The following is a 27,622-nucleotide window of genomic DNA, read 5'->3' on the forward strand; positions in this document are numbered from 1 at the left end:
AAACTGATGTTGAGACCTGTTAGCAGCCTAGATTTACCCACTTAGTCCCAGTCTAAGAAACTAGATCCTAGAGAGCAGAAATTGGGTTGGCCTGCTAGAACAAGTGACATTCTGCTTACCATGTGGAGAAGAGAGACGTGAATACCCAGTGAGCCTGGGCAGGAGCAGTTTAAGAGGACAAGAGAGGGTGAGAGAAGGCAGGGGCTCCCCATTTCTGTGCAGTGACAGCGCACCCTCCACCCCTTTAAACACTCATGCCAAGTTCCCAGGTCTCATTGGCTGTCGCATCTCATCAGATGGCTTATTTCCTTTCCCACATGGAGTAACAAGTAAGATGGGGAGAAAGACTGGCTGGAATATAATCTAGTGCCGCTCCCTGTTGCAGTCTGGTGGAGAAGCAAGCAATTAAGCAACAGTTGATGCTTTCTTCAGTAGATTTTCCACTTGCTTGTCCAGACCATTTCATACATGAAATTATTTAGTAAACATTGTTAGAGGCATACAGGATCCTAAGTATAAAATGCTTCAAAATAAAATGCCAACTATTATTTGGAGTTTAAAACTTTGTAATCATTTGAAAATAAGATAAAAATACAGAGTCTTTCTCCTCTTCTGCTTCCTGGCTCATAATTCTTCCTGCCTGTCCCACATAGTAACATAAAAGTATGTTCCACAAATTATTGATGTGAATGGAGTTGTTGATGCTGGCACCATTAAGTTAAAATATGATTGTTTTGTTTAGCAGTTTTCTTAAAAGTCCCCTAAAGAAAACATTTTCAAATTTCTAATTCAAATCACATAAAATAATATTTTCAGATTTGTTTTCAGTCATATAGCAGGTGAGGCACCTGGATCAGCTCTCGGGCTGAACACACCTAAACATGTAGAGAAAAATTTAAAAACACCTTCTCAAATGCATCGATGATCTGGGAAGAATATTTGCTATTCTAAGGCAGAAAGGAGTGGTACACAGAGCATTGCAGCCAACTTTTACCCAAAAGGAATGTGCTGAAGTGAGTGGACTTGAGCTTTCTTTTTCAAAGCTTTCCATGGTTCGGGAAAGTGAAAGAAAATATAGAGGCCAGGTGAGGTGGCTCACGCCTGTAATCCCAGCACTTTGGGAGGCTAAGGTGACTATATAGCTTAAGGTCAAGAGCTTGAGATCAGCCTGGGCAACATGGTAAAACCCTGTCTCTACCAAAAAATACAAAAAAATTAGCCAGGCATTGTTCTGCACACCTGTAGTCCCAGCTACTTGGGAGGTGGGAGGATCACTTGAGCCTGGGAGGCAGAGATTGCAGTGAGCCAAGATCGCAGCACTGCACTCCAGCCTGGGTGACAGAACAAGACTCTGTCTCAACATAAAAGAAAATATAGGAATGACCAGCCTGTAAGTATATACTTATATACTATATAAAACAACCATAATATACTCACACTAGAGTCTATTATACAGCATTAAAAATAAACTGCATGCAATAATGTGAATGAATCTTAGTAACATAATAGTAAAAAAAAAAAAAAAAAAAAAAAAGGCAAGCCCTAGCAAACTACATAGAGTATAGTACCCTTTCTATAAAGTTCCAAAACAAACTAAATAGTACAATATTCAGACAAATGTATATACATATAAGTTAAAGATAAAAATGAAATTCAGGGTAAATGAAGTGATTGATGTAAGTTCCTGGTAATGTTTTAGTTCTTGGGCTTCACAGTGGATTTATGAGAGTATGTTGTATTATTAAAGTATTACTTTAATGGAGTCACATGGATTAAAGTTCTCTGAATAGTACCTGGCCCCCAATAGGTATTCAGCAAACATTTGTGGAATTTTATGCCCATTCAAAAGTGATAGCTGGAGGATACATTAGAAGGACTCTTCTAGTGGCAAGTGGCAGAAATCCAGGGTAAACTGACTTAAACAACAAAAAAATGTATTGGTTCAGGTAACTGGGAGATTCAAGGGGTGATATGAACTTCAGTAATGGCCGGATCCCAGGCCTCAAGCAGTGTCAGCAGGATGCTGCTTCTATGCTGGCTCTGCTTTGCTTTCTTGACTTCCTTCTCAAGCAGGCTCTCTCGCTCCATACAAGGCCACCAGCAGTCCCAGGCTTTTGCCTTCCATGGGCTTATTGATTTTTCACTAAGTGATAGTTCCAGCAGACATCTTGATGATGTCACTGATCAGATCTGGCTCATCCTTTGAGCTGAGATCAGGCAGGTGGAGGGGGAAGTCCTAGCCAACCCACACAAATGTTTCCCCAGAGGAGAAGAGATATTGTTTTATCAGAAGAAAAATGCTGGACAAGCAAAACGACAGATATCTAGTATAGAGAAACTGTTCAAACTTCTCTCCTATTGAATGAGAACTATATAATGAGAATGGAAGAGATTTTAGAATCAGAAAAATCCTAGTTTGAATGCAACATTCTCCTGTGTCTTTATAGATACCGGGACTACCGTGACCCGCCTCATTCACTGGTGCCCTATGGCTACACACTGCAGTTTTGGCATGTCCTAGCTGCTCGATTAGCTTTTATCATTGTCTTTGAGGTAAGTTTCCTCAGCCTAATTCTTTATTTCCTTTGACATAATGAAGTTAGTAGGAGTAATAAATAAAAATAAGTAGTGGGGATTTTGAATGTGATTATCTATACTTCCAGAAGTAGTAGTGTCATATTACGTAACCTCTTTTTGATCTTTTCTTTTTCTTAATTGAAGTATTTGATTTTTCCAAGACATATTTGAAAGTCCATAGTTGGTTTGTAATGGACAAATCTGAACTCATTGGTCCTAAATGTAATTTTCTGGGGCTATAGTTCTTAAACTTTAGGAAAAATGCAGTTTTTCCATCCTCACTCCCAGATATTCTGACATATGTCTGTGACTTGCTTTTCATGAGCTCCCTGTAATGATTCTGATTATAGGCATTCTGGGACCATAGTTTGGAAACATTTGGAAAATATCAGCCCAGTAAGACTCATTCTTTTTTTTCTTTTCTTTTTCAACTTTTATTTTAGATACAGTGGGTACATGTGCGAGTTTGTTACAAACTTACATTGCGTGATGTTGAGATTTGGGGTGTGACTGAACCCACCACCCAGGTAGTAAGCATAGTATCTAACAGGTAGTTATTCACCCCTTGTCCCTTCCCTCTCTCCCCTCTCTATTAGTCCCCAGTGTCTTTTGTTCTCATCTGTATGTCCATGTGTACCCAGTGTTTAGCTTCCACTCTAAGTACGTACAGTAAGAACGTCCATTGCTTAGTTTTCAGTTTCTACATTAGTTCACTTAAGATAACAGCCTCCAACTACATCCACATTGCTGCAAAGGACATGGTTTCATTCTTTTTTATGGCCACATAGTATTCCATGGTATATGTATACCACATTTTCTTTATCCGGTCCACCATTGATGGGCACCCAGGTTGACTCCATGTCTTTGCTATTGTGAATAGTCCTGTGATTGACACATGAGTACATGTCTTTTTGATAGAATGCTTTATTTTCCTTTGGGTATATACCCAGGAATGGGATTGCTGGGTTGAATGGTAGTTAAACCCTTTGTTCTTTGAGAAATCTCCAGACTGCTTTACACGGTAGCTGGACTAATTTACATTTCCACCAACAGTGTGCAGGTGTCGCCTTTTCTCTGCAGCCTCGCCAGCATCTGTTAATTTGTTTATTTTCTTTCTTTTTTTTTTTTTTTTTTTTTTTAGACTGAGTCTCGCTCTGTCGCCCAGGCTGGAGTGCAATGGCATTCTCGGCTCACTGCATCCTCTGCCTCGTGGGTTCAAGCAATTTTCTGCCTTAGCCTCCCAAGTAAGAGGATTACAGGCACCATGGGATTACAGGCACCACCACCATGCCTGGCTAATTTTTGTATTTTTAGTAGAGACAGAGTTTCACCATCTTGGCCAGGCTGCTCTTGAACTCCTGACCTCATGATCCACCCGCCTTGGCCTCCCAAAGTGCTGGGATTACAGACATGAGCCACTGTGCTTGGCCTAACTTTCTAATAAAAGCCGTACTGACTGGTGTGAGATGGTATCTCATTGTGGTTTTGATTTGCATTTCTCTAATCTCCTTAGAGATTCTGAGCATTTTTTCATATTATTGTTGGCTGCTTGTATATCTTCTTTTGAGAAGTAACTGTTTGTATCCTTTGCCCACTTTTTAATGGGGTTATTTGTTTTTTACGTGTTGATTTGTTTAAGTTCCTTACAGATTCTGGATATTAGACCTTTATTAGATGTGTAGTTTGCAAATATTTTCTCCCATTCTGTATATTGTCTGTTTACTTCTTTGATAGTTTCTCTTGCTGTGCAGAAGCTCTTTAGTTTAATCAGATTTGACTTAGCAATTTTTGCTTTTGTTGCAATTGCTCTTGAGGACTTCACCATAAATTATTTGCCCAGGCCAATATTGAGAAGGGTATTTCCTAGGTTTTCTTCTAGCATTTTTATAGTTTGAGGTTTTACATTTAAGTCTTTAATTCATTTTGAGTTAAATTTTGTATATGATGATAGGTAGAAGTCCAGTTTCATTCTTTCGCATGTAGATAGCCAGTTATCTCAGCACCATTTATTGAACAAGGAATTCTTTCCCCATTGCTTATTTTTGTCAAGTTTGAGATTCACTCTTTCTAAATGTCTCCAATTATTGCCATCATTACCACACATATTGAAATATACTGATTCATATAGTTAATTTATGATTTTCAAATAGTTATCAGGATTTCCCAACATGATCATAACCATTTTCCAATGGGACTGGGTTTTACAAGTGGTCCTTCTGGTTGGGTATCATCACGGAATTATTTATATTCAAGCATCCAAATAAGTATTTATTAGCTAAGACTCAAAATGGAATTATAAAGTAAAATCTGTCTAGCAATTGTCTATATTATGTGTCAATAAAAATACATTACCTGTTTTCTTTCAGGGTTTAAGAAAATTGCTGTAAAAATAGTTTGCATTTCTATGACTCTAGTTATAAATGGAAATTTTATATCTTGTCACATATATTAAAGTCGGATTAATAAAAGCCAAGGTTGCCTCTTGGTTTGGATCTAAAGTTTCCTAGACCTCTTCAAGAATATTCTACCACTGCTTTTTCCTTCACTCCAGGGAACCAAGAGAAGAAAATATTAAGCTGCTCTTCCCTGGAAATTAGCTTACCAATGGCACGATCTCTCTTTAAAGAAGATATTTTTAAGCCATCACTGTCTTAAAATTTTTCAAACAAAACTTATTGTCGTTTGTTTGGGTTTTTTTGTTTGCGTTTTTTATTTTAAGTTCTGGGGTACATGTGCAGGACATGCAGGTTTGTCACATAGGTAAATGTGTGCCACGGTGATCTGCTGCATAGATCAACCCATCACACAGGTGTTAAGCTCAGCATCCCTTAGCTATTCTTCCTGATGCTCTCCCTTCCCCCACCCCCACCCCCAACAGGCCCCGGTGTGTGTTGTTTCCCACCATGTGTCCATGTGTTCTTATCATTCAGCTCCCACTTAAAAGTGAGAACATGTGGTATTTGGTTTTCTATTCCTTTGTTAGTTTGCTGAGGATAACAGCTTCCAGTTCTATCCATGTCCCTGCAAAGGACGTGATCTCATTCCTTTTTATGGTTGCATAGTATTCCATGGTGTATATGTACCACATTTCTTTATCTAGTCTATCACTGACCGGCAATTTTATGCCTTTGCTATTGTGAATAGTGCTGCAATGAACATATGCATGCATGTATGTTTATAATAGAATGATATATATTCCTTTCTAATAAGAGCCGTACTGACTGGTATGAGATGGTATCTCATTGTGGTTTTGATTTGCATTTCTCTAACTTCCTTAGAGATTCTGAGCATCTTTTCATATTATTGTTAGCTGCTTGTATATCTTCTTTTGAGAAGTATCTGTTTGTGTCCTTTGCCATACAAGTTATAGAATTGCTGGGTAAAATGGTATTTCTGCTTGTAAATCATTGAGGAATTGCCACACTGTCTTCCACAATGGTTGAATTAGTTTATACTCCCACCAACAGTGTAAAGGTGTTCCTTTTTCTCTGAAACCTTGCCAGCATCTGTTGTTTCTGGACTTCTAAATAATCAACATTCTGACAGGCATAAGATGGTATCTCACTGTGATTTTTACTTGCATTTCTTTAATTATCAATGATGTTGAGCTTTTTTTCATATATTTGTTGGCCGCATGAATGTCTTCTTTTGAAGAGTGTTTATGTCTTTTGCCCACTTTTTAATGGTGTTGCTTGGTATTTTCTTGTAGGTGTGTTTAAGTTCCTTGTAGACTCTGGATATCAGACCTTTTGTCAGATGGATAGATTGCAAAAATTTTCTCCCATTCTGTAGGTTAACTGTTTAATCTGATGATAGTTTGTTTTTTGTTTGTTTGTTTGTTTTTTGGTTTTTTTTTTTTTTTTTTTTTTTTGGTGCTGTGCAGAAGTGCTTTTGTTTAATTAGATCCCATTTGTCAGGTTTTTCTTTTGTTGCAATAGCTTCTGGTGTTTTCATCAAGAAATTTTTGCCCACATCCTGAATGGCATTGCCTAGATTTTCTTCTAGGATTTTTATAGTTTGGGGCTTTACATTTAAGTATTTAATCCATCTTGAGTTAATTTTTATAAAAGGTATAAGGAAGGGGTTCAATTTCTATTTTCTGCATATGGCTAGCCAGTTCTCCCAGAACCATTTATTAAATAGGGAATCCTTTCCCCCATTGCTTGCTTTTGTCAGGTTTGTCAAAGATCAGATGGTTGTAGATGTGTAGTCTTATGTCTGAGATCTCTAATCTGTTCCATTGGTCTATGTGTCTGTTTTTGTACTAATACCATGCTGTTTTGGTTACTGTAGCCTTTTAGTATAATTTGAAGTTGGGTAGCATGATGCTTCCAACTTTGTTCTTTTTGCTTAGTCTTGTCTTGGCTATTTGGACTCTTTTTTGGTTCCGCATGAATTTTAAAAGAGTTTCTTCTAATTCTGTGAAGAGTGTCAATGGTAATTTAATGGGAATAGCATTGAATCTATAAATTACTTTGGTCATTTTCACAAAATTGATTCTTCCTGTCCGTGAGCATGGAACATTTTTTCCATTTGCTTGTGTCCTCTCTGATTTCCTTGAGCAGTGGTTTGTAGTTCTTGAAGAGGTCATTCACTTTTCTTGTTAGCTGTATTCCTAGGTATTTTATTCTTTTGTAGCAGTTGTGAATGGGAGTTCATCCATGATTTGGCTCTCTGCTTGCCTGTTGTTAGTGGTTAGGAATACTAACGATTTTTGCACATTAATTTTGTATTCTGAGACTCTGCTGGTTGCTTATCAGCTTAAGAAGCTTTTGGGCAAAAATGATGGGATTTTCTAGATACAGGATCATGTCATCTGCAAAAAAAAAAGATAATTTGACTTCCTCTCTTCCTATTTGAATACCCTTTTTTAATTTCTCTTGCCTGATTGCCTGGGCCAGAACTTCCAATACTGCGTTGAAAAGGAGTGGTGAGAGAGGGCATCATTGTCTTGTCCCGGTTTTCAAGGGGAATGCTCAATGAGAGTTTTTAACATGAAGGATGTTGAATTGTATCAAAGACCTTTTCTACATCTATTGAGAGAATCATGTGGTTTTTGTCTTTAGTTCTGCTTATGTGATGAAATGCTTACGTGATGTTTACTGATTTGCATATGTTAAACCAACTTTTTATCCCAGGGATGAAGCCAACTTGATCATGGTGGATAAGCTTTTTGACGTGCTGCTGGATTTGGTTTGCCAGTATTGTATTGAGGCTTTTTGTATCAGTGTTCATCGGGGATATTGGCCTGAAGTTTTTGTTGTTGTTGTTGTCTCTCTGCCAGGTTTTGGCATCAGGATGACACTGGCCTCATAAATTAGTTAAGGAGGACTCCCTCTTTTTAATTTTTTGGAATAGTTTCCACAGAAATGGTATCAGCTCTTTATTGTACCTCTGGTAGAATTCAGCTGCAAATCTATCAGATAAACTTTATAAAAGGTTGCCTTAAGTTATTTGACTTTTCAAATAGAATTTTCCATTTTCTTTTTCTTTTTTTTTTTTTTTTTCTGAGACGGAGGCTTACTCTGTCGCCCAGGCTGGAGTGCAGTGGCACGATCTCGGCTTACTGCAAGCTCCGCCTCCCGGGTTCACGCCATCCTCCTGCCTCAGCCTCCCGAGTAGCTGGGACTACAGGCACCCGCCACCATGCCTGGCTAATTTTTTTTTTTTTTGTATTTTTTTAGTAGAGACGGGGTTTCACTGTGTTAGCCAGGATGGTCTCGATCTCCTGACCTTGTGATCTGCCCACCTCGGCCTCCCAAAGTGCTGGGATTACAGGCGTGAGCCACCACACCCGGCCTCCATTTTCTTTTAATATTTTGTTATTAACTATTGAAAATATGAGAACATTGCAGAAAAGCTTCCTAATTTTGTGTCATCCATGCATCACTAAATTTATCAAGTTTTAAATAAAATGAAGAGTACTTAGCAGTATCATTTGAACATGATTTAGTCTCTATTTAATACTTTAGAATTGTAAGAACCTTTAAATTGTCATCTAGTACTTTATCGTTTACCATTATATAGATGAACAGAAGTGACAGTGATTCTAGAATTCCAGCTATTAGTGTTTCAAGTAAAGAATTTGTGACAGTTTACCAAAAAGAAAAAAGCTTCTTCCTGAAATGATCATTTCCCTAGGCCCACTGATAATTCTTATAACCAAGATTTGTAAAGCACTTGACAGTCTACAAGGCATTTTTAAACATTTTCTCATAATTCTGACAATACTCTTTTTATAGATGAGTGGAATGAGGCTCAGAGAAATTAAATAATTCATCCTCAGGTAGACAGAAAGCCCTTAAGTAGTGAAAGCTACCAGCTTCCACCTGGGTTTTGTGACTCCACAGTATACGTTCTTCTGGATCTCCTTTGAATTAATTATCTGACCATTCTTTTCCCAACTTCCTTCCCGACTCCTCTTTCTATTCCTTAGGTGGTGCATCAGAGCAGTTCAGGCCTCACCTGTCCTATCATCTTGCATTATACACGCCTCCCCTGACCTCTTTCCACTCTCCACATACCCCGGAGGGTCCACATCCTTCTTCAGCCAACTCTCTAACCTCATTCAAGATACACAGTAGACCTGACTCTGTTACATTCTCCTCTGTGTTTTTAGCACCTCGTGTTTTGTATAAAGCACCTCATTTCATATCTGATCCCAGACCTCCCAAAAGACCTAAGGGATCGAATGAGAAGAGAGAAGTACTTGATTCAGGAGATGATGTATGAAGCAGAACTGGAACGTCTCCAGAAGGAACGAAAGGAGAGGAAGAAGAATGGAAAAGCACACCACAACGAGTGGCCGTGACCATGTAGGTGAGAGGTGTGCTCAGCATCTGAGGCCACTCCAAGTTTGAGTGGCTGCTTTAAACTCCCTGAAGCAAAGCTTACCATTGTTGCAGTACCAGGGATCAAAATAAACTCCTTAGAAGCTTCCCAATCCAAAAGAAGCTTGTTTTTCACTTTAATCATTGCAAATTTTGCTTGATCTTCCCCTCCCACATACCTTCTGTAACACTCCTCTGCCTTCTTGTCAGACTCTGGTCTATCAGTCAAGGTCTTCAGGATTTGGCCTAGGTGTTCCCTGAAACAAAGCTTCCTCTCTCTTTTCCTCCAGCCGGGCTGTTTTCCTTAGTATCCCCAGGGAAACATGCCCCTTCTTTCTGGGTGGGTGGGAGGCAGACATTAGCGAAGAGAATTCTTCCTGAAAGTCTCAGCAGCCAGAGACTAAGGTGCAACAGGGCTCTCCTGGGCTGCAGGACCAGTAACTGATGAAGAATTTCTTCTGGCCCCACCACTACTGGCTGCTTTCTTCCCAAACAGGTCATTTCTAATTTTTGCTTGAAAGCATGGTATCTGCCTGTCTGTCTCTGTTTCCCCAATAGTTGGCAGGATGTGATGTTGCTTCAGACTGCCCTTCTGACTCTATTCAGTCTGTTCACCCATAAAGCAAGCATAAAAATGTTTATACCATCCCTGACTCCGTTTGGGGTTACAAATTCTTTGAATGCCTTTGGTGCATGGTAAGTACAAACCATCACACATCATGTTTTAAAGCAATTGTGTAAACATCAGATCTTTATGCCTTCTTTTCTCTTTCCAGAAAATAGTCCCTTTCCAGGCCAAGGACCTGAATTCTGTTTACTTCTCCTGGCTGTGCAAAAGCACACTCAAGTGAATGACTGAAAATGCAACCGCAGTGCATGTTACAGATATCGGCGGCCGCAGGAGGGTCAGCATCCAGTAGAGGACTGGCGTTGGAGTCACACTGCTGTGAAATCACGTTGCAGTCCAGCACACAATTGCTATCTATCCATAGACCATTCTTGACCAAGCAAGCATGCACATGTGGGCAGTTACATTCTCAAGTTTTTAAAATCAAGGGGAACTTGTATACTGGGCCTGTTTTTCAGCCTGTTTGCTACCTTTTTTGCATTCTATCCTATGTGAATTTTACAGACACAGCTAAAAAGGGTATTTAGACACATGGACACACATTCCTAGAATGTCATCATATGGTCCTAATTCCATGTCACCAACAACACAGACAAGACCCTGTTTACAACTTTTTCTTTCCTTTTTTTTTTAATTTTAGACCTTTCTGAGAAGATTATTCTATATGACATATCTATAGCTATGTGTATGGCCATAGATGTATTTCTGTGTGTACATATGTATAGTCATGTATTCCTGCATATGTACATACAAATACAGAGATATATAAAGTACATAGAAACTCCTTACTTGTAAATAGCCAAAAAGTACTGACATGAATGACGAATTTTCACATTTAAATAGTCATCAACATGAAGCCATGATTAATGCTTGTATAATGTGATGCAATAAAATTTAAAATAAATTTATGCACATGGAATATTTTCAGCTGGCTCTTCTGAAATTCTGTTGTCTTTTTGTCCCACAGAATAAGAGGAATCACAGAATAAGTGGAATCTTTAATGTGAGGAGAATATCTGAGGGACTTTGCAGGAAATTAGATGTTTATTGGATAAATGCATGCAAAAACAAACAGTATAGCCAAATATCAGCATATGTTTCTGAAGAACTTTTTCCCCAATCTTGACGGTGGAATATTTTAAATATAAGCCATAATGAATATGCCATAATTTGAGGATTTGATAACCTACCCAATTTTATAAGTCCTCATAAGACTAGAATATTAGAAATATCCTACTTCAACACTATAATCTTCATTTAAACCTCAGCTGTCTGCAATTAACAATTGAAAAAATACAGAGCCAACCTAAGTGCCCATCAACCAACGAGTGGATAAATAAAATGTAGTATATATACCATGGACTAGTAGTTAGCCATAAACAGGAACAAAATAATGTCTTTTACAGCAACTTGGTTGGAGCTGGAGGCCATTATTGTAAGTGAAGTAACTCAGGAATGGAAAACCAAATATCGTATGTTCTCACTTATAAGTGGGAGCTAAGCTATGAAGATGCAAAGGTATAAGAATAATATAATGGACTTTGGGGACTCCAGGGGGAAGGGTGGAAGGAGGGTGATAAAAGACTGCATATTGGGCATAGTGTACACTGACTGGATAGCAGGTGCACCAGAATCTCAGAAATCACCATTAACGAACTTATCCATGTAACCAAAAACCACCTGCATCCAAAAAAAACTATGAAGATAAAAATTTTTTTTTTTTTTTTTTTTTTTTTTGAGACGGAGTCTCACGCTGTTGCCCAGGCTGGAGTGCAGTGGCGCGATCTCGGCTCACTGCAAGCTCCGCCTCCTGGGTTCCCGCCATTCTCCTGCCTCAGCCTCCTGAGTAGCTAGGACTACAGGCGCCCGCCACCGCGCCCGGCTAATTTTTTGTATTTTTAGTAGAGACGGGGTTTCACTGTGGTCTCGATCTCCTGACCTTGTGATCCGCCCGCCTCGGCCTCCCAAAGTGCTGGGATTACAGGCTTGAGCCACCGCGCCCGGCCGTGAAGATAAAAAATTTAAAAAAAGTTTTTAAAAAAAGCCTCTATTGTCTGGATCACTCAGGAATGTAGTGATTCCAAACAGTTATCCAAATAGTTAGCAACCAGGCTGGGCGTGGTGGCTCATGCCTGTAATCCCAGCACTTTGGGAGGCCAAGGTGGGTGATTTGAGGTCAGGAGTTCAAGACTGGCCTGGCCAACATGGTGAAACCCTGCCTCTACTAAAAATACAAAAATTAGCCAGGCATGGTGGCGGGCACCTATAGTTTCAGCTATTTGGGAGGCTGAGGCAGGAGAATCACTTGAACCCAGGAGTTGGAGGTTGCAGTGAGCTGAGATCGCGCCACTGTACTCCAGCATGGGCAACAGAGCAAGACTCTGTCTCAAAACAAAACAAGACAAAACAAAACAAATAGCAAGTAGGGTTAACCTTTAAACTAGCAAAATATATGTTGCCTGATTTTTTAAAGTGGAAACCTGTCTATAAATGCCATATACTTTCCAGATTTCTTATAGGAAGGAAATCATATCATTCCATTGATAATTCAGTGGCATCGCTGTAAAACTCCAACTTTTCTACAAATGTGTCTACCAAGTCTTGATCCCTGGGCTCCCCTAAAGCCTCCCATTGCACAGTCTGCCCTACTCACTCAGACTCTTTCCCCTGTGCAGTATTCCTCTCCTAGGACATGCATATCCATCTTATAGCTGCAGATAGCTTGTAAGTGACTGCATTAGTCTGTTCTCATGCTGCTAATAAAGACATATCCGAGACTGGGTAATTGATAAAGGAAAGAGGTTTAATTGACTCATGGGTCCACATGGCTGGGGAGGCCTCACAATCATGGCAGAAGGCGAGTGAGGAGCAAAGTCACATCTTACATGGTGACAGGCAAGAGGGCTTGTGCAGGGGAACTGCCCTTTATAAAACCATTAGATTTTGTGAGACTTATTCACTACCATGAGAACAATATGGGGGAAACCGCCCCCATGATTCAGTTATCTCCACCTGGTCCTGCCCTTGACACATGGGGATCATCACAATTCAAGGTGAGAGTTGGGTGGTGACACAGCCAAACCATATCAGTGACAGAGGGCAAGAAATCCACCTTCCCTTTCCTCTTCCCCTTCCCCATTGCCCAACAGTGTGATGCCTTTACACAAGTTTTCAGTGCTTCTTAAATGACTCTAAAAGGGAGACAATAACATGTAATCAATTTAAATTCACTTTTCTGTAACTATCTATTTCAACGTGAAAGAACTAAGGGTAGGACCTCAACTTCATATAATCCTGTACTCTAGAGGAGTTAAAGCTACTTAGATCACATGTGATATGTAAGTGCCAGTTACTGTTTTCCCAAAACAGACATTGAGTAATTTCCCAAGTTGCCCATTGACTGTCAGCATTTAGACACCAATTTTATAACATTTTCAACAACAACAAAAAAAGAAGACTTGCTTAACAATCTTTTTAGTGGTTAAAATAATATGGGTGGTTTTAAATACTTAACTGTGCAATTTAGATTCCACTAATCCCCTGGCAGGGAAGAATAAATAGTAAAGCTGTTACCAGTGGGTTGCAGCTTGCATAACCATTAGCCCCCAAGGAGGCAATCTTGAACTTTCATTAATTCAGACCTCACTAATTAGGAAGTTGTGATCATTTGGATAGACTGAGGTCCATTATGCAAAACAAGTTCTATGAACAAAGTAAAGGAAATAGTCCAATCATTTTGTGTGTGAGAAACAGAGTTTTGCTCTTGTTGCCCAGGCTGGAGTGCAGTGGCGCAATCAATCTTGGCTCACTGCAACCTCTGCCTCCCAGGTTCAAGCGATTCTTCTACCTCAGCCTTCTGAGTAGCTGGGAGTACAGGCACCCGCCACTATGCCTGGCTAGTTTTTTTGTGTTTTAAGTAGAGACGGGGATTCACCATGTTGGCCAGGCTGGTCTTGAAGTCCTGACCTCAGGTGATCTGCCCGCCTCTGCCTTCCAAAGTGCTGAGATTACAGGTGTGAGCCACTGCGCCTGGCCCCAATCATTTTTTAAAATATTTATTACTATTTTATTGATGCAAAACTTCAAAAACTTGTACTCAGGGATGTATTCCTAGATATTAAAAGCATAAAATAAAAGTGTTTGCTTTGGGGTATGCGTGAGAAGGGATAAACAGGCATCCGAGGTGCTGGCAATGTACTATTTCTTAACTTGAGTAGTCGTTCTACAAATCATTTTTAAAAGAATCATTTATATAACATTTATTTGCTAATTATAAACCCGATTTTTATTTTTTCCTACTAATTTTCATGTAGTCCAGTATTTCTCAAATTCTACCATATGTCAGAATCACCTGGGCCCTACCGCCACCACCGTTTCTGATTCAGTAGGTCTATGGTGGACCAGGAAATTTCAATTTTGATAAAGTACCTAGATGATGTTGATTCTATTGGGAGGGGGCCACATTCTGCAAACTACTGATCTAATCAATATCTTATGGCCATAATTTGAATCACTTTAAAATACTCTACAAGTATTCAAGCTGAGTTTAATTTTTTTATCTGATTGTATAATATTTTAGTGAATTACCACCCTGGTAGAAAGGCAGGTGGGCAGCAATTTCAAACTGTAATCTTAGTTACAGTAGCACTTATCAGTTAACCATATCATCCAATACAGATCACTGCTGTGCAGGCCTCCCAGGTGAGTGAAACGCAGGGTGTTTCTTGATGGATTGGGTCAGTGCCACACAAAGGTCCTTCACCTTGGCCTGCATTTTGCGTTAACCCAGAACACTGAGAATAACTTCCCAAGTCTAACCAGCACCCTCGCCAGTTTAGGAATGAGTTTACATCAACATGTACAACAGAGCAACTCTATTCCGATTATGGCTTCTGGAGTCAGACAAAACTAAGTTTGGATCCAAGGTGTAAGACAAAGGACTTACGTTTTCTAAGATATAGTCACTTCATGGGGTGGACACCATGGTATGCTGCCAAGGTCCCTCTTCAGTGAAAGATGTCTTGCCCAAGCTTTTGGGAGTGCTGTTGGCAGACTCCCTCCAGCTCTCAGGCTCCTCCAGACTGTTTCATGGCAGAGGGTCACCTGGTCTGAGACCTGCCCCTTCCTGTGGCAGCCCACATCAATGACTAATCGATGCACGAATATGAAAGCCTGGCAATATTAGGACAATTGTGAAGGGCTCCCTCACTTCAGAGCTCTCTTTGGGGAGACTCCGCTTGAGCCTGCATTGTAGCTTAACCTCCACCTCTACCCAAACCTGCTTCCCTCTTCTTTCTTCCATAGGTATTGATCCTAAATAAATGCCAAGCACACTACCCTCCATATTAGAGTCTGCTTCCCAGAGAGTCAAGCCTACAACATTATTTTTTTTTAAAAAAAGTGGACAAAAACTCTAAGATGTGGGAATCCTACGGATTCGTTCATTCATTAAATATTTATTGAGCCAGCCAGTTCTGTTCTGGATGCTAAGAATATAGCAGTGAACACAGATGTCTAATTTGAAGGGAAACGATTAGGAAGAGCATTAAGGTTGAAATCAATCATTAGCTACAGTATCGATTGACTACTTGATATAAAAAGAGAATAAAAGAATAGTATCTCTTCCTCTCATCACTACTCCCCATCCGCCTTTTTAAAATTGCCTCAGCTTGTAATATTCATGTTCTATTCTGCAACCATAGATTCTTGATTACCTAAGCAGGTCTCAGCCTGATTGAACTTTACTGCCACGTAGATTTCCTTGCCTACCTCCGTGCTGCCCTTGGGAGCTTGAAAGTCGTTATACTGTTTTTCCACTACCCTGGGTTGTAGAAAATTGTGAGGCTGTTTAAAGACCTATTCCCCTAGATACCTTAGGCAGCAATTTCTTCTTCTAATGCTCACAAAACAAGGTAAAGTCTCTCTAACTTCCCAAGGCCCTATGCCTGCTTACAAACACCACTCAGCTGTGTCTTTCCTGGGGTCTTGTGACTGTAAGCTCTATCCAAAAGATGGGGAACAGATTTTGTCAGCTTTTAAATTCCACAAACCGATGGTGGTTTGCTGCCACCATCCCGGAGCTCAGCATATGGTGTTAGGACACAGAGAACCAGTGAGGATATAGTTCTCAGAGACTTGATAATACATTGGTGCTCACCTGGTCCCTCCAACTTTCCCAGCACAGGAAATCCATTTCCACTTTAGGGTTGGAGAACCTAGCTCCTACCATCCAAGCTGTTTTATTATTGTCAACCTAAGAGGCTAGACTTTGGATCATTGGTTAATGCTCCGAATATTCCACCACTATCCTTTCCTCTGAACCCTCTTACACTCTTCTCTGATTGATCACTTCCCTTGTAGACTCCCTTCCCACCTCATGGGGCCAGACCCTTGCCTCTCCAAAGGGATATAAAACAAGGCATTCCTTGAATCTCTCCTACCATTTATTTTCGGTCTTGCTCTTCCTGGACATCCTGGCTTCCACCCAGTGTTGTATAATGATGCCATGCTTGGTTTCAGCAAAAAGGCAGAGCTATATACTTATCTCTCCTCTTAACTTTCCACCTCTCTCATCCGTTTCCTTTTTTTCTCTGTCCACTTCCACAACTGGTCCTGTTATAAATTGCACTGTATTTTGTATGTCTTATTTACTAAAATGTCATGTTTCTACTGTGACTTAAATGGGTGAATAGGAGGCTTTATATTTCTGTCCCATTCTGTGACTTTTCTCTGTAACTCAGAGAACTTCAATTAAAAAAAAAAAAAAAAACCTCTCTAACCCAAAGAATGGGAAAAAATGTTTGTAATTTATGTATCTAAGGGGCTTAGATCTTAAGTATATTAATTGCAAGTCTCAAATGTAAAACTTCTGAGAACTCTTACAACTCAATAATTAAAAAAGAAAAAATGAGCCAATTTAAAAGTGGGCAAAGGATTTGATTAGACATGTCTCCAAAGAAGATATACAAATGGCCAATAAACATGAAAAGATGGTCAATGTCGTTAGCAATCAGGGAAATGCAAATCAAAGTCACAATGAGATAGCACTTCGCATGCATTACAATGGCCATAATAAAATATACAGATAATAAGTGTTGTCCATGTGGAGAAATTGGAACTCTCATACACTGCTGGTAGGAATGTAAAATAGTGCAGCTGCTTTGGGAAATAGGCTGGCAGTTCCCAAAATGGTTAAGCCTAGAATTACCATATGACCCAGCCATTCCACTGCTAAATATATCTCCCAAAGAACTGAAACATATGCTCACATAGAAACTTGTACACAAATGTTCAGAGCAACATGTTTCTTAATAACCAATAAGTGGAAACAACACAAATGTTCATCAACTGATCCATGCATAAATAAAATATGGGATGGGGTTTCTTTTGGGGGTAATGAAAATTTTCTAAGATTGTGTTGATAATTGTACAACTCTGTAAATAGAAAAACCATTTAGTTGCACATAAATGAGTGAGTTGTATGGCATGTTAATTGTGTCTCAGTAAAGCTATTATGCAAAACCAAAAATCTCTCACTGTCCTTCAGCTTTCATGTGTTTTGCTTATATTATTGTATTTTGCATGTTGCTTTGAAATTGCCATGTGTGATGGATATCTCCTCATACCTCCACAACCCAGGATTGAACAAGTTAAAAGAATCATAACAGAGAGCTAGACTTTCCTGACTGCTACAAAACCATTGAAATTCTGGGTAAAATGTTACAAAATAAGCATTTTAATGCATAGTCAAATTTATAAGAATAAAAGAGAAGCTCCAGTCCCAGATTTGAAAAGGAAATCAAAGCATAGCAATGAAGCCAGGAGATGTTGAGGAATAAGTGCAGGTGTAGACTTGCTGAGTTCTTCTGTTTTCATGGGAGGAAAAATGAGGTTTCTGCCTACAGAATGTAAAGAAGCTAGAAGTTGATTCCAGGTATCACCAAAAGCCTGACATCTTAAAGAACGGCCTGATCAGTTAAAAGGAGATTTTTAAAAATATACCAAAAGGCTTAATGAAGTATTAAGAAAGTTTGCTTCTAGCCAACTCTTTGGAAGGAAAACAAACAAAATTACTTGAGGCATCAAAACTTAAGCCCTGTGCTTAAGTTTTGTGCCATAGGTCTAGGATGCAAATTTATATTATGAACCTAAGAGAAAAGCCCTAACTTGGGATGATAATTTAAAGTTGTTTGAAGGCCATTGAAACAACTAGGGCACAGCAAAATCTAATTTAAAACTATGTAGGGACTCTTTCACTAACCACAGCCCAAGGAACTGTCACTAGAAGAAAATGCAGCCTCTTCTGAAGATAAACTCCCAGATAAACATGATCAACTACATAATAAAAGGAACCACCAAGACAGAGAGTATGCAAATGAACTAATAGAAGAACTAGCACCCCAGTAATTCCAGATAATATCATAAAATTAAGGGGTCATAAATATGGTTAAAATTATTGAAGTGATAAAATAATGACTGAAAATAATAATGAAAAAATCCAATATTATGAATAAAAGAATAGCAAATTTTGAAAAGAAGCATATCCAACTCTAGGAATGAAAAAAGTTAAGTCTCTGAAATGCAGAATTGTATGGACAAATTAATAGCAGATTTAGAAACAGCTGGGGGTGGAAATGAAAGAAAATAGCCGAGAAAATTGTCCAGGATGCATCACATAAATACGAAAAGATGGAAAAGATGAACCAAATTAGGATATATGAAGGACAGGATTTAAAAGGAACAATGTACATCTAACAGAAATTGAAGAGGCACAGAATAGAAAAAACATGGGAGAGGGGAAATATTCGAAGAGATAATTCCTAAAACATTTCCAATATTAAAGGTATGACTCTTTAGATTGAAGAAACAAAAGTCCCAAGGAGGAAATAAAAACAAATTCATACCCAGACTCACTGTGGCAAAACTAGATAAAAAGCATAATAAAGAGTAAATTTTAAATGCACTTACAAAGAAAAGAGAGATTACAGTTGCCCCTTGGAACAACACAGGTTTAAACTGGAAGGTTCCACTTTTACATGGATTTTTTTCAAATGAATGCAGATCGAAAATACACCAAAAATGAAGTATTTACGGAAGGTGAAACTTGCATATATGGAGAGTCAAATTTTTGTACACACGAGTTCTGCAGGGCTGACTACAGGACTTGAGTATGCGCAAATTTTGGTTACGTTGGGAATCCTAGAATGATTTATCCACATATATTGAAGGCTACTATATCTCCAAGGGATAACAACTAGGCAAACAGCAAACATCTCAACATCAGGAATAGACACCAAAAGATAATGGAAGAATATTTAAAACTATTGGGTGAACTATCAAACTGAAATTTGTTAACCAGATAAATTGTCATATAAGAGTTAATCTAATATTTTCAGATTAACAAATTTTCTGAAAAATTTAGCAGAAAATTTGAAGTTTCTGGAAAATGTGTGAGAAAAATAATATTAACAAAAACTGCAATACTTTTGCACCAACCTAATACAAGAAAATTAGTAAGCCACTCAAATACCTTCCTTTCCCACAAATAACCAGCTACTAACAGTCTATGGAACCCCAACATGAATAAAACAATAGTAGAAAGAGAAGGAGATGAAGACAATGATGAAGAAGGCGCAGAAGAAGGAGAAGAAAAGGATAAATGGAATGGTTACAAATTGCTTATATTTTTAGTATCACTAATAACTCATAGTTTTAATTTATTTTATTTTTAAGAACTTCTCTGGGTTGAGAACTGTTACTGGAACCCAATAGGTCTGAAACTGAGCATCCTATCCTGCACCAAGTTTTCTATGGTAACCTACCTTATGAATGGCACCATGTCCACCCAAATGCCTAAGCAGAAAAACGTAAGTAATTTCTGACATCTTTCTTCCCAATAATGTACCAAGTCCTGCCAATTCAATCCTCTCATATGTATCTATCTTTCTTCATCCTCACTACCACCATCATAATCTAGGCCACCATTTTCTCTCACAAAGACTACAACACAGATTCCTAAATAGTCTCCTGATCCTCAGGCGTACTCCCGTCCACCCATCCATTCTTCACTTTATAGCTACGGTGAACTGAGCTTTCAGAAATCCAAATTTGATCATATCATATGTCTCTTCTTACAACTCTTCAATGGCTTCTTATCCCCATAAGGATAAAGTCTAAAACCTCAACCATGACTTCCCACAATCTGGCTGGTGCCTATATACATACTCTTCTTATGCACCATGATTCCTCCATCCTCTAGGCTTTAGAGCATGTGGTTCCCTTTGGAAAGGAAAAACTTCTTCTTTTCCTTTCCTTTGCTTAGCTAATGATTATACATCTTTCAAATCTGAGCTTATTCTTCACCTAGTCAGGAAATAACTGGATTGGGCCCCTTGTTGTACATTCCTGTTACTCCCTAGTATGATACTTATGTCACTTAGCACATGTTACAATGCTCCAATTGCAATACTTATCACACTGTGACCATGAAACAGTAAAAGAACTAACATATCTGACTCAATTTTTGTTTCAGGAGCCTTTACCCATTCCTGCTTGTAGGCTAGGATCATTTTAGAGCACGGAGATAATATGCTGAATTAGTCCGTTCTTGCATTGCTATTAAATGTAAGAAACTACCTGAGACTGGGTAATTCATAAAGCAAAGAGGTTTAATTGGCTCATGATTCTGCAGACTGTACAGGAAGCATGTCTGGGGAGGCCTCAGGAAACTTACAATCATGGCAGAAGGCAAAGAGGAAGGAGGCACATCTTACATGGCTGGAGCAGGAGGGAAAAGAGCAAAAGGGTAGGTGCTACACACTTTTAAACAACTGGATCTCGTGAGAACTCACTCATTATCACAAGAACAGCAATGGGGAAGTCCGCCCCATGATTGAATCAACTTCCAGCAGGCCCCTTCTCCAACAGTAGGGATTACAATTCCACATGAGATTTGAGTGGGGACACAAATCCAAACCATATCATATGCAAAGAAACAATCATGTAGTTTTTGAAACTAACTCTGTGATTAAAAGGAAAGTATGTAAACAGCTATGTTTCATTAAAGATTTATAGGAGCACTGTGACCTGACCAAGGAAAAAGAAACTCTCAACCTCCTTAGACCCTTGTTGGTGCCCAGATGTCTGCAATTGTCAGTCACCTCTTGATCCCGCCCATCTTTCCTTCCCCCTGCTCTTAACATAAAAATAATCTGCCATTTGTACTGACTTATGATGTTACTTTAGGACAACAGTTTACCATCTTTTTGGTCTGCTGGCTCTCCAAATAAAGCTGCTTTTCCTCCCACCAACTCTCTTCTCTCTTTAGTTTAGTCTTCAAGTGGCAAGCAGGCACCTCTGTGTTCAGGTTACAACACTTTACTGTAACTACTTGTATTTTGTCCATTTTCTGTATTAAACAATAAACTCAGTGATGGTAGCGATGAGTCTCTTATTTATTACAATATTACTAATATTATTGGTAATGGATGACATGACTAACTACAAGGCAACAAAGTTTCCCTAACATTAAATCTGAGAATTACACACATCTAGTCACAGGCTGGTGTCAAGACCCCAAGCATCCCTATGGAAGCAGGCTCTTTTTATCACTAACCCTTATCTCATGACCAAAAGCAAGTATTCCAATTTGTGTTGAGTGCCTTCCATGTTCTACATCTACTAGAGAAATTACTGAACAGAACCAGCAAAAATCCTGACCTCTTGGAGTTTTTATTTTATTGGGGAATGACATACAACAAACAAGTAAAATATAGTGTGTTCACTAATAATAGAGACAGGAGAGAAAGCAAGCAAGGGGGATAGGTGTGTGGAGGAAGGAAGTTGCAATTTTAAATAGAGATCAGAGAATACCTCACCTAGAAGATGACATCTGAATAAAGACCTGTAGGAGCTGAAAGGGTGAGCCAAATGGATATTGAGTAGGATGTTGTAAGCAATGCACACGACCATGAGGTAGGAACATGTTTTTAGGGAATGGCAAGGCCTGGCATGGAGTAATAGAGGTAAAAGAGATCATGGGAGGAAGGGGTTGGAAGGCATAGATCATGCATATTCTTTAAGCAGGCGGATGCCAAAGAGAAATGGAAGTGGAAAGGAATAAGATATACATGTCTGATTCCTCTCTCAGACTTACTGATCACAAAAAGTCACTTCCTGTTTACATAGGGAAAGTAGGCAGGAAAGGGGCAGAGAGAGAGATACAGAAAGTTACTCTAATGGACAGTTCATCCACCCAGATGGAAACATCAGGAATAGAGACTATGTGCCACCTAAGAGATACCTGTGTACATTCATACATGTACAGTACATCAAAATGACTAGAGCTAGAGGTAAGTATAAGGTCATGATCCCTCATGGAATGTGTCAAGAGTTAGAGAAGTGATAGGTAAGCTGGGTTCTAACAACTGAGCAGGTGTTTTTCAAACAAAGATCTGAGAAGTAGACAGAGGATGGGTAGCCTAGACAAAGAAGATAGCATGTAAAATAACAAGAAAGCAAGAAAGTGGGTGGTATATTTAACACATATGGGAAGCTCGATGTGACAAGCCTACGTAACATGTGAAGGAGGATACCAATAAATACTTCTGAGAAGCCCATCAGTCTAAGGGACGGGGCTTTTATTCTGTAGTCATAGAGATCTTCAAGCAGAGGAGTGAATCATCAGATTTGGTTTCCAAAGAGACAACTGTGGACTGAAACAGTAGTTTTCAAAGTGTGACTCCCAGACCAGAAGCACCACCATCCTCAGGAAAATTTTGAGCAAGGTAAATTCTTTTTTATTTATTTATTTATTTATTTTTATTATTATACTTTAAGTTCTAGGGTACATGTGGATAACGTGCAGGTTTGTTACATATGTATACTTGTGCCATGTTGGCGTGTTGCACCCATCAACTCGTCATTTACATCAGGTATAACTCCCAGTGCAATCCCTCCCCACTCCCCCTCCCCATGATAGGCCCCGGTGTATGATGTTCCCCTTCCCGAGTCCAAGTGATCTCATTGTTTAGTTCCCCCCTATGAGTGAGAACATGCAGTGTTTGGTTTTCTGTTCTTGTGATAGTTTGCTGAGAATGATGGTTTCGAGCTGCATCCATGTCCCTACAAAGGACACAAACTCATCCTTTTTTACGGCTGCATAGTATTCCATGGTATATATATGTGCCACATTTTCTTAATCCAGTCTGTCACTGATGGACATTTGGGTTGATTCCAAGTCTTTGCTATTGTGAATAGTGCCGCAATAAACATACGTGTGCATGTGTCTTTATAGCAGCATGATTTATAATCCTTTGGGTATATACCCAGTAATGAGATGGCTGGGTCATACGGTACTTCTAGATCTAGATCCTTGAGGAATCGCCATACTGTTTCCCATAACCATTCACATTGCTTCAAAGAGAATGAAATACCTAGGAATCCAACTTACTAGGGATGTAAAGGACCTCTTCAAGGAGAACTACAAACCACTGCTCAGTGAAATAAAAGAGGACACAAACAAATGGAAGAACATTCCATGCTCATGGATAGGAAGAATCAATATCGTGAAAATGGCCATACTGCCCAAGGTAATTTATAGATTCAATGCCATCCCCATCAAGCTACCAATGACTTTCTTCACAGAATTGGAAAAAACTGCTTCCCGCATTGCCAAGACAATCCTAAGTCAAAAGAACAAAGCTGGAGGCATCACGCTACCTGACTTCAAACTATACTACAAGGCTACAGTAACCAAAACAGCATGGTACTGGTACCAAAACAGAGATATAGACCAATGGAACAGAACAGAGCCCTCAGAAATAATACCACACATCTACAGCCATCTGATCTTTGACAAACCTCAGAAAAACAAGAAATGGGGGAAGGATTCCCTATTTAATAAATGGTGCTGGGAAAATTGGCTAGCCATAAGTAGAAAGCTGAAACTGGATCCTTTCCTTACTCCTTATACGAAAATTAATTCAAGATGGATTAGAGACTTAAATGTTAGACCTAATACCATAAAAACCCTAGAAGAAAACCTAGGTAATACCATTCAGGACATAGGCATGGGCAAGGACTTCATGTCTAAAACACCAAAAGCAATGGCAACAAAAGCCAAAATTGACAAATGGGATCTAATTAAACTAAAGAGCTTCTGCACAGCAAGAGAAACTACCATCAGAGTGAACAGGCAACCTACAGAATGGGAGAAAATTTTTGCAATCTACTCATCTGACAAAGGGCTAATATCCAGAACCTACAAAGAACTCAAACAAATTTACAAGAAAAAAACAAACAACCCCATCGAAAAGTGGGCAAAGGATATGAACAGACATTTCTCAAAAGAAGACATTCATACAGCCAACAGACACATGAAAAAATTCTCATCATCACTGGCCATCAGAGAAAAGCAAATCAAAACCACAATGAGATACCATCTCACACCAGTTAGAATGGCAATCATTAAAAAGTCAGGAAACAACAGGTGCTGGAGAGGATGTGGAGAAATAGGAACACTTTTACACTGTTGGTGGGATTGTAAACTAGTTCAACCATTATGGAAAACAGTATGGTGAGCAAGGTAAATTCTTAGGACCCAGCTGAGAGCTGTTAAATCAGACACTCCGGGGTGAAGCCCAGAAATCTGTGTTTTAACCAGCCCCTCCAGGTGCTTCTGATGAACACTGAAGTTTGAGAAGCTCTAGAATAGAATGAGCAAGGCCCAGTGACAGACCAGATCCTAATACAGAAGAGAATAAAGGTCTGGATTTGGAAAGTTGAGGAGAGCAGAAATGGAGAGAATCCTGAATCCTTGACGCACACGTGTGAGTGGGTAAGGGGTAAAAGAAGCCTTTTTCAACGAAGAAGGGAATAACAAATATGTGATTGCAAAATGGGAATGACTAACAAAGCTGACAACTTCAAAATATTCTTTCTTTGATGAATTTAAATGGTAGAGACCTGATTTAACCTTCAAAGTGAAAGGTTATGCCAAATTTCCTGTATATGGAAAATCTGCATTTTGCCTAACCAAGACTTGAATAGGTAGGAAGTAAGTAGGTGCTTTAAATGAGATGACCAAAGGCAGAACAGACAAGTGGAAACTTCAGGCTAGGGGAAACGCTGGCAACTGCTTCTTTGATATGTGGCTCCAAATTGGGTGATTGGGTATAAACATGGTCATCTTTGGCACCTAAGTTCTCTAGCTTAGTTGTTCACTTAATTTTATACCCCACAAGCAAAACTACAGCTTTGAGATATAAAATAGAATTTTAAAACTTCAAATTGATATTTTTTCAAGACAAAGAAAAAACACTCAGGTTAAGAACTTCTGTTTCTATTTTAAAGTCCTGATATTATCAACAATTAACTTGGACTAACTTTTAAAAGATTAAATTACCGCAATTAAAAATCGGATTGGAACAACTATTGGGTATCTGCCTAAAGGAAAAGAAGTCAATATGTCAAAAAGACACCTGTTCACACAGGTTTATCGCAGCACAATTCATAATTGCAAAGATATGGAATCAACCTAAGTGCCTATCAACCGATGAATGGATAAAAAATGTGATACACACACACACACACACACACACACCATGGAGTACTACTCAGGCATAAAAAAGAATGAAACAATGTATTTTGCAGCAACTTAGATGGAACTGGAGGCTATTAGTCTAAGTGACATAAGTCAGGAATGGAAAAGCAAATATCACATGTACCTTTTTTTTTTGAGATGGAATCTCGCTCTGTTGCCCAGGCTGGAGTGCAGTGGTATGATCTCAGCTCACCACAACCCCCACCTCCCAGGTTCAAACGATTCTCCTGCCTCAGCCTCCCAAATAGCTGGGACTGCAGGTGTGCACCATCATACCCAGCTAATTTTTGTATTTTTAGTAGAGACGGGGTTTCACTATGTTGGCTGTGCTGGTCTTGAACTCCTGACCTCATGATCCACCTACTTCTGCCTCCCAAATTATATTTTTCTTTAAAGTTTACATTCCCTCTATCTGAATAATCCTGCTGACTCCTAAATATATTTTAACATTTCCATGACACATATTTTTAAGAGAAGGTACTATCTCTACATCATGATATTGCAAATTAACAGCTCTATTTTTTAAAAAACTGGCAAACGACTTTTGTCTCAAACTTTGATTCCCAATCATATTGAAATATTAAATAACACTATTTGAGTTAGTAAAGTGCTATTTTGCCAAAGAGCTCAACCTGATCTTTTCTACTGACATTGTTTCTGTGAGGTAGGTAGGAACTTAGTGCTATGTACCATTGTTAGAGGAGATTAGGGGTCAATTCAAGGGTATACAACTTGTCAACAGTAAAACAGACATTGACAGACAACTTCTGTGGCTTTTCCCACACTGGTGTTTTTATCATTCAAAATAAGAGTCGCAGATTATGTGATGTATGTGACAATGGATTAACATTTTACTCTTATTTGGTTTTATCCAAAAATTTAGAAATTAAGATAAATTATTTTTAGTTTATAATATTACATTGCTTTCTTAAGAATTCTATCAGGCATTCTCATATGTTTATAAAACTAAAATATTGATAGTTCTAAATGTCACAAAAATATACTTTGTCTAAAAGAAAATGAACAAGAACAGAAACATCATGTTTCTTATTAAGAACACATGGTGTAACTCCCCGGCAATCAGGTAAGACAAAAAGTGACCTGAATTTGATTTCCAAAATTGAAGCACTTTATGCACATGTGCATTTAGAATTATTAAACAAATAACCATAGTTCAAAACACATTCATGTAAAACAAACAATATATCTTTCTACTTATTAAAACATTGTAGAAAGACTTCCAAAAATTTGATATTTGTTTATAAATATAGTAATTTAAAAATAACATATATCCACATAAGAAATATATGAATATATAATTTATTTTTATTATTTATTTTTATTTATTTATTTTGAGACAGGGCTCCATCACCCAGGCTGGAGTACAGTCACATAATCACAGCTCACTGTAGCCTCGACCTCCTGGCTCAAGCAATCTTCCCACCTTAGCCTCCTAAGTAGCTGGGACTACAGACACACACCACCGTGCCCAGCTAATTCTTGTATTTTTTGTAGAGATGGAGTTTCGTCACATTGCCCAAGTTTATGTAGTCAATTTAAATGTTATATAAATCTCTCTCTCTTTTTTTTTTTTTTTTCAGAGACAAGATTTCACTCTGTTACCCAGGCTGGAGTGCAGTGGTGTAATCATAGCTCACTGCAGCCTCGAAATCCTGGGCTCAAGCTATCTTCCCACCTCAGCTTCCCTAGTAACTGGGACTACAAGTATGTGGCAACATGCCTAGCTAAGATTGATTGATTGATTGATTGATTGATTGATTGATTGAGATGAGGTCTAACTATGTTCCCAGGATGGACTTAAACTCCTGGCCTCAAGCAATCTTCCTGCCTCAGCCTCCCAAATGTTGGGATTACAAGTGTGAGCCACCATGCCCAGCCATTTTTTTTTTTTTATTTCTTAACATTGTCAGTTAGCAACCTCTAAATGTACAGGGTATGATTACCTAAATAACACGTATCAGAAAA

The 27,622-nt window shown here is 38.8% G+C and overlaps 1 protein-coding gene across 2 annotated transcripts in view; it reads left to right on the forward strand.

Annotated features, from left to right (window-relative positions):
* The window catches only part of ANO4 (anoctamin 4), a 327,720-nt gene extending 316,766 nt beyond the window's left edge, over nucleotides 1-10,954 (forward strand). The window contains exons 25-27 of one of the 2 annotated variants that reach the window (XM_077954798.1): nucleotides 2,448-2,553; nucleotides 9,197-9,396; nucleotides 10,184-10,954. In XM_077954798.1, the coding sequence (XP_077810924.1) occupies nucleotides 2,448-2,553; nucleotides 9,197-9,388 (298 nt within the window). In that variant the 3' untranslated portion in view covers nucleotides 9,389-9,396; nucleotides 10,184-10,954. The remainder of the gene's footprint in view (nucleotides 1-2,447; nucleotides 2,554-9,196; nucleotides 9,397-10,183) is intronic. The other variant, XM_015152572.3, reaches the window with a different exon arrangement.
* The last annotated feature ends 16,668 nt before the right edge of the window (nucleotides 10,955-27,622 follow it).

The sequence above is a fragment of the Macaca mulatta genome, chromosome 11, assembly GCF_049350105.2.
Source record: "Macaca mulatta isolate MMU2019108-1 chromosome 11, T2T-MMU8v2.0, whole genome shotgun sequence".
Classification (NCBI taxonomy): domain Eukaryota; kingdom Metazoa; phylum Chordata; class Mammalia; order Primates; family Cercopithecidae; genus Macaca; species Macaca mulatta.